This window comes from Gastrolobium bilobum, unplaced genomic scaffold (assembly GCF_033153095.1).
Source record: "Gastrolobium bilobum isolate Gb01-03AN ecotype WA unplaced genomic scaffold, APGP_CSIRO_Gbil_v1 utg1383, whole genome shotgun sequence".
Classification (NCBI taxonomy): Eukaryota; Viridiplantae; Streptophyta; class Magnoliopsida; order Fabales; family Fabaceae; genus Gastrolobium; species Gastrolobium bilobum.
The window spans coordinates 561249-570047 of record NW_026899537.1 but is presented as its reverse complement, the minus strand read 5'-3'; the positions used below and the strand labels follow the sequence as shown (position 1 = coordinate 570047).

The 8799-nt window shown below is 32.8% G+C and overlaps 1 protein-coding gene across 1 annotated transcript; it reads left to right on the top strand.

Moving 5' to 3' along the window:
• LOC133291203 (dehydration-responsive element-binding protein 1B-like) lies at positions 1-753 on the top strand. Its single transcript, XM_061489428.1, has one exon. The coding sequence runs from the start codon at positions 1-3 to the stop codon at positions 751-753; it is 753 nt and encodes a 250-aa protein (XP_061345412.1).
• Positions 754-8799: the final 8046 nt, after the last annotated feature.

Sequence of the window (8799 nt, the reverse complement as noted above, 5' to 3'; positions counted from 1 at the left end):
ATGGACTTTGGAAATGAATCTCCTTATTATTCATCTTCACCATCTTCCACTTCTTCTCAAAGCCAATCACCAAGCACACCATGCAACCCCAATTCTCCATCAGATTCATTATTGCATGCACATGCACAGGCATTGTCAAGCTCTCACAAGAGGAAAACAGGAAGAAAGAAGTTCCGGGAGACAAGACACCCGATTTATAGGGGTGTCCGGCAAAGAAACGGAAACAAATGGGTGTGTGAAGTAAGGGAACCAAACAAGAAGTCAAGGATATGGCTTGGGACTTACCCTACGCCAGAAATGGCAGCTAGGGCACATGATGTGGCTGCCCTGGCACTTAAGGGCAGTTCAGCCGTTTTTAATTTCCCTCATTTAGCTTCTCTTATTCCAGTTGTAAAGTCAACTTCAGCAGCAGATATAAGAGAAGCTGCAAAGGCTTTTACACTAACCAACCCTTCATCCTCTACAAACAATTTATGGATCAACACAAACCCTTGTTTGGTGGAATTAGGTAAGAGCCAAGAAAGGGTACTAGTTGATGATAATATTTTTAAAAACACATGTACACAAGAGAAGATTATGAATAATGATGATGAGTCCAAATCAATGTTCATTGATGAGGAAGCATTGTATAATATGCCAGGTTTGCTAGATAGTATGGCAGAGGGTCTTCTTATTACGCCACCGTCCATGAAGAAAACATTGGATTGGGACGATGTTGATTGCGAAATAGACTTGACTCTTTGGACAGATTAATAAGACTGCAAAAATTTTCAAATCTGTAGCCCGGGATATATATGGCATTTCTTTTTTCGATATTCGGTATTGAACTTAATTTATATAGGGTGCATGCATGGCTTCTAATGTTCTTCTTCTTCTTTTTGGGTACAAAGCTTATGCATTATTCTCTATCACTGAAATTAGAAGTAACTATTTCGTTCAATTTGAATCCTAGACTTTTTGTTTTTCTTAAACTTAATTTCACCTTTAATCATAATCTTTTTATTATGGTTAATGTCCGACTTTGGTCTCCCAACATTTTCCTACAACAAATATCTACGTGGAACGATATTTTATTAATTAAGGTATATATCTTAACAAATTCATTGATAACTTTAATTTATTTAAATAAATCATTTAGTTATATTTAAATACATTATTTATATTTATTTTATTTATATTGAGAGATTTAAATAGATTAAATATTCATCACTAAATCTATTAAAATATCAATAAAGTGTCATGTCACTTTTATTAATAATTGAACCGCATTCTGATTTGAATACATGTAAATTATTTGTTTCTTTTGTCCACGTAGATTTCAGGCATTTGATTCTGTTTTTGTTTTTGAAAATTGTTTCACTAAATTTTTTTAAAGAATTAGTTTACAAATTAAATGAAAATATGAAAAACTTAATTTGATAAATTTTATTTTGATAATAAACTTTAGAAACTTGATGATATTCCCACAAAAGTTTTGGAACCGAATAATTACACACACTCTTGCAAAACACAAGAGAGAATAGAAGAAAGCAGAGAGACACAAATTTATCCTGATTTATCCAATGTGTGCTAAGTCTAGCAATGTTTACCTATATTCTCCACACCGTATATATTTCAAAGCACTATGTTTGTAAGGGGTTAGAAACCCTAAGGAACAATAATTATTTATGTGCAAACTCAAACTATTATAAAAAAGAGAAAAAAATAAAATAAATTTGAGATTCACAACTGTATTAGGCCTCCACAACACTAGCAGACCTTCACCCACAACACAGTGGGACCTTATTGGTTTTCTCTGCATCACGCCAAGAAGAATCAAGGTCTGAATATGAAATATGAGCTATTCACAACAAATAATGTTAGGTCTGATGACAGTGCGGCAGCCAGTGGCGGACTCAGGAAAAAAAATTTATGTCCACACATTTAGTGGTGGGGGTTCGGGGGCAAGACCTCGAAATTTTTTATTGTAAAGAAAGTTTAAATCAACGCTTAAACCCGCTCATAATTTAGTTGCTTCCATAACAAGCTGCAGGCAATAGTTTGACTAATTATTCCCCACTAAATCTTACCATACATCATCATTCTATTTTATAGTGGTGAATAAAAAAGTCAACACTACTAGTACATAAGGCAAGCAAAATCACAGTGAAGGCCTCGTCTCTAGATATTAACGTATTTGAGAATGTCAGACCTGCAATCAATCCTCTCTTTTTATAAAAATGAAAAAGGAAACGAAGGATGAAGAGAGCATGAGAATAAGTACGTGACATCTACAAAAAAAACAGGCATTTTGCGGCGGTTCATTTTTGGTATACGCGACGGTTACAACCGTCGCTAAATGCATTTTTGCAATTAGAGGCAGTTGTAACCGTCGCGTATACCAAAAATGAACCGCCGCTAAATGCCTTTTTTTTGTAGGATGGGAGGAAGAATAAGTTTTCTCTCTAATCAATTTGTGCTGTTACGTTGTTTTAATCATCTCCGTACGTTGCTAATTAATATAAGAATAAATATCTTTTTTCATCCCTAAGAAAAAATTCGGCGCCCACTTTAGTCCATTATAAAAAAAATTAGTCACCTAGTCCCTATGAAATTCAAAGTGGACCAATTTTTGTCTTTTTGAGGGACTAATGTAGGTCTTTTTTGAATTTGCGAGGGACCACGATTTTAACTAAATTAATTCAATTTAAATTTTTTAGGGACCTCGAGACTATTTTTTTTTGTATGGAATTAAAATGAGGATCATGTTTTTTGCTAGGAACTTAAAAAGATATTTACTCCTAATATATATATATATATTGAACCAAAAGACAAATAAGGACCTGAAACAAAAAAAAAACTAAAATAAATTTTTTTATGACCGCACTTGCGAGCATTTGCCCCCAAGTGGGTCAGCCACTGGCGGCAGCAACTCCAGCGACAATCGCAGCAGGTGTGGCAACAACGTAGATAATCCATGAAAATAACCTCAGAAAAAGAAACACAACTAAAATGGGGTTTTATTTTGGTATTCAAAAACAAATTATATGAAAAAAAAAAGTTATAAAAATAATCGGATAAAACACAAGTAAAAAAAATAAGCTTTGTTTCACATTTTAGCTCTTAAAAATAGGAAACTATTATAAATCAATCAAAGCATTGTCTATTTAAAAAACAAAAACGGAAAAAAAAATCCATGCCCCATTTAATAGCAAACAACTAGTTAGTCTTAAATATTTTTTATAAAATTCTGCATGGAAACAACATTGACCTGCCTATGAATATTTGGTCTTGGATGGTATAACACATTGGGAAACTAAAGACGATTGACAAATTAACCATCGCCCATTGTTGTATGTCGTCTTTTGTTGAAGAGACTCTTAATGGTAAAACCATTGAGTCAATGGGTGGATGTTGCCCCGTATCATGCACATGCTTTATTGCTCGGCTTATTGACTAACTATCGTTTTTCTTTTTTTAAATGTGCTTTAATCGGCCAATGTTTATTTCTCTATCATTCATGAGGATGAGAGAAATAAAAGTGGAGAGAGATTTTACAAAGGAGAAAAAAAATTAAGATAAAATTTTGAATGTTTTTGTTTGTTTTAAATTTTTATTTATTGTTTATTTCATCTTTAATTAATAAAGTCAAAAGTTAAATTTTAAATATTCTCTTTCATTTGTCTTAAGCTAAATCCAGCTAAATCCAAGCATAGAGTTAATGTTCATATGAGCTAAGAATGAGCCAGTGTTCCTGCATAGGAGGGTATTTATGACAACCATTTGAGAATCAATTTTTTTTTTAATTTCTGTCCTCGAGATCAAAAAACAAATATAAACAACATTTGGTAAAATTAGTATATTTTTTTGTTCTCGCGATGAATCGTTTTAATTTTTGTGCTGGAAATAAAAAAAGAAACAAAAAAAAGTTTGCTTCTCTGTTCCGGGCAGTGTTATTAAACCCAGACCGACCCGGACGGGTCGACTCGGGAATCGGTAAACCGGTCATATAACCGGTCTGGTTGAAGCAACGGACCGGTTATGCATCAGAACCGGTGTGACCCGGTCGGTTAACCGGTGACCCGGCCCGGTCCCAAAAAAAAAATCTAATTTTTTTTTTTCAAAAAAAAATCATAATGGATATATTTGAATATTTTTTTTTTGCTTATTGACTTACATAAGTTATGTACCTACAACACTAATATTATCTCAATTATGCACTACGCAGAAAATTTTGATTTGATTTATAGTTAGAGATGTCATTTTCTTAACCTAAAGTTTCATATCACGATCATTATATTTTTGTTTGATCTTTTGTTGGATAATAATGTGTCATTTATTATTTTTTATATTAAAATATTTGAAATATTTATCTTTCTTTTAGATATTTGAGTATGTTTATAATCTTTTAATATAAATTATAAAATTTTATACATTTATCGGGTCATGCGGTTGAACCAGTGACCCACTGGTTGAACTAGTGACTCAGTGACCCAGAATCTCGACCGGGTCAATGAGCGGGCCGGTTTTAATAACATTGGTTCCAAGACCCAAAAAGAGAATCATTTTTCTTTTTTTCTTTTTTTCATTTGCTACTCTCAACTCGTTCTCTAAAATTTTTTTGAAACAAAATTAAAATACAAAAATTTAATTATTATTTTTTTAGAAATCCAAATCCATTTCCCCTTCATCTTCCTCTATCGCCTAGCAACCCCTACTGTCCTTCATCTCCAACAACCACCGACCTCCATAACCACCATATAAGCCAGCCATCACCTCCCATCTTCATCGGCGAACCATATATCCACCACCGTGCCCAACCAAACCACCATCGACAAACCTCATTCTCATTGGCATATCACCATTCCACCTTTCATTGAAACCCCAAATTAATATCATCTTCTCCGCCACAAACCTCCACGACCACCACCAATTTCGTTCGATCAAATCCCACCAAAACCCCAACCCTTCGACCACTAGCCTCCACCACCGCTGAATCTACAAAACACCCACCACCGACCCACAAGCAAGTCTCTCACAACCGACCTAGCCATCTCTCCTCCCCTTTGCCAAAGTCATCATTGTCTTCCTCCATCATCCTGTCATTAACCCTACCAACCAATTAAGCACCATCGCTTGCAAGCCATAACATCTCATCGGCCATCCATCTCTTTCTTTCTCTCTTGCCCATCGATGCCGACAACCACATTTATTGGCCAAGCACCTCGGTTGTATTGTGTTATTAAACGTAATTCTGATTCTCAGAATAAAAAAAAAATATGATAACAAACGTAATTCTAATTTTTGAAATAAAAATTAAATGTATGCTAACAAACGTGATTTTGATTCTCATAACTCTTCTAAGGTATAGAATTAGAAAAAACTGTTTCATCTCAGAAACAATGTTAAGGAACTTGAACGTGTCCAATATAACTTAAAACATTGATGTATGGACTTTCATCAGCTTAAACAGCTGAATTGGGATATTAATGAAGAAGTTTAATATAAAATTATTAATGGAGGAATTACTTACAAGATTAAGTTATTAGATTAAATTTGTTGCATTATACCATATTATCCATTCTTCAAATTTAATGAATTCTTGAATGAAAAGTGTTAGAAAAATGTAATATAAAATTATTATTGTCTATCAATAATCATCCATCTTACAAGTAATCTTTTTTTAAAGAATTTTTTTAAGGGAAAAGTATTTCTCCAGTCACTGCAGGGATAAAATTATCTCTAGTGAGCTCAAAACGACGTCGTTTTGGAGTTATAAGATTAAAAAATTATAATGATAAGGAAAAATATAACCCTGCAATATATTAAAATTATAAAAATACCTTGATTTTCATCCCAAAACGACGTCATTTTGGGCTTACCGGAGATAACTATCTCCATTGACTCGGAGAAATCTTTTACCCTCTTTTTAAAGCATGTTTGTGTGAAAAAAAAATTATGATAATTTAAAATCTTTTACCCTCTTTTTACTCACTATAGCTAGCCACAAGCTCAATTTAAAATATTATTATTATTATTATTAAAAAATCCAGTAATTTGTAATTGCATGATTAAACCAAGAATGTGACGGAAAATTTTCCTTCCTCCTTTTCAAAAGTAAACATATAAAAAGTTTGGATCAGGATCATTTTACACCGTTGTAAAATTAATAAGTTTTACACTACATCTCAGTCGTTGATTTCCGTGCATCCAATGGTTACGATTTAGGAAGTCATACAAATTAATTAATATTAATTAATCATTAATTACATTACAAATATCAACCTATGATTTACGTCCATCAACGGCTGAGATGTGGTGTAAGACTTATTAATCTTACATTGGTAAAAGAACCTCCCCAAAATGTTTTTCTATTTTTTTAATTTTTGGCAATGCAAATAGGGAAAGGTTATACGTACAACCTATTTTTGTTTACAACCTCTTACAATCATATCTTAACCGTTGATTTCCGCCAATCAACGATTATCATCTATTGTGATTAAATAATTAATTAATAAATTTAATTTGCGAAAATCTTAACCGTTGATTGACGGAAATCAACGGTTAAGATATAGTTGTAAAAAGTTGTGAACGAAAATAGGTTGTAAATATAACATTTCTGTTATCAAAAAAAAAAAAATATAACATTTCTCATCCAAATATATAAAAAGTGAAATAAGAAAACGTGTGTAATAATTCGTGATGGTAATTAGGTTATCATAATTAATTTGGCAAATTTGAATAGTCAAGAGATCTCTTTCATGAAAATTTCATCAATACTGTCATAGCAGTGAAGACCGTCTTCGGTGGATCGCTATCACATGACTTTTACAGTTCCACCACCTACAACACGTTATTTAAAATGATGTTCTAAACGGTGCTATTTCAACAGCGTCACCCTTAATACAGTTCCGATTGAAATTCAGGGAGTAACGCCTAGCAACTACAGTTCATGTGTTTCAATTTCCCTCTTTTTCTTCGTCTTCCTTTCTTTCACTCTCTTTCCCTCGGTGTTGCTTGTTCTCAATTTTGAAAAGTGACACGTAACACATTTTATGTCATGCCATAGATACAAAAATTGTGGAATCCACATTTTTTTGGTTTTTTTTTCATTAGGACCAGCACCTTTTTGTGTTCTTGACATAAGATGTATATATCATATAACATGACACTCACATTTTTCAATAACAATACCCTTGAGATATTTAAGAGTGATTGAGTTTTAAATTGATTGGTTATAATATAAGTGAAGACCATATATGTGGGATCATACATAAATTCAACCATTTAAGATTTTAAGTTGAGAGATAGTATTTGGCTTACTTGTTATGATTAGTTTAAGTTAGCCTATTGGCAGTGATCAACACTAAGTTTGACTCGGATTAGATGAGTTAATTATTTGGGCCTGGGCATTGAGGTAGTACTTAACCCTAAGGTATTCCAAGAGCTTCCATTGAGGAGGAGCATAACTCACAAATGAGAAAAACTTCCACATTGGTCATATGGTAGGACCATGAACCAATAGTTTAAGGTTTCTGACCCAATTGTTATGATTAGGGGTGTTCATCAACCGATTCAAACTGTGGTGACCGAACTGAAAAATCGATAACCGAATAAACTGAAAATTGAAAAATCAAAAATAAAAAAAAAAATCACAAATTTTAATTGGATTGGATTGGATCGATTTTTGGATGAACCGATCCAATCCAAACCGATTCAAGATATTAATTTCCCTCTACCTACTTGGGTCTTTCCCCAATTATAGCACAAAAATTTCTAAACCCAAGATCCATTGGGTATCAACTAAACTACAAAAAAATCTAGTTACATCTCATCAACAAAATTTTATCTTTGTAGAGTTTCATATTTTATTGTCCAAAAAAAACTATATTATAATTTACTAATGCTTTTGTATTTAAAAAAATTAATTTACAAAGTCAATATATACAAAAGATGCTATTTGTATAATAATCATGAAATAAATTTTAGGATTTTCAAAAAACCGAAAACCGATTCAATCCAAACCGAAAAAATTTGGATTGGATCGGAACGGATTTGAAAAAAAATTCAAACCAAATGTATGATTATATGATCAAACCGAAGGGATTGGATTGAATGATTTTTGCTTCCAAAACCGATCCAATCCAAACCGCGAAAACCCCTAGTTATGATTGGTGTAAGTCAAACCGTTGTTGATCGAAAGTCACCTAAAAAAAAATTATGACAAATTAATCAGTGGTCTTATATAGGCATTTTTGTCCGATAACTGATGATTAAGACAGATTACCTACTAGTCATATGAGAGCATCCATAATAATTTATAGATGACATATCATTTTACTAACCACATAAAACGTGTTTCGACAAAAGAAAAGTGTCCAACCTAAACAAAACGTTAGGAAAAGGTTAATTCTAGTACTATTCAGATGAAATTAAAAATAAAACAGTTGAATTTGTGAAAGCCAAGTGAGGCTATGTATCTTAAAAATTAAAGTCACTTGGATGTCATTTTTAATGTTCTTCACGCCCATAAGACAGGGCCCGCAGTATTTAAGATTCCTTAACGATAAGTATCAAACACCAATAATTTACCTTGGAGGTGCACATGATAAGGACATGGAGAAAAGGAAAAGCTAGTGAAGGAAAGAAAAGGGTTCTTCAATATATGATCATGATGTTTTCTGATTCAGAATGAGGTTACGACAATGGCACGAGACAATTTTTGCTGTGTAATTGAAAGAAAGTTGCTCATTGGTGGGTCTACATATGAAAGGAAGTAGTACCTTTCTTAAGATTGAGCCGTGGATGCTGTCTCCTATT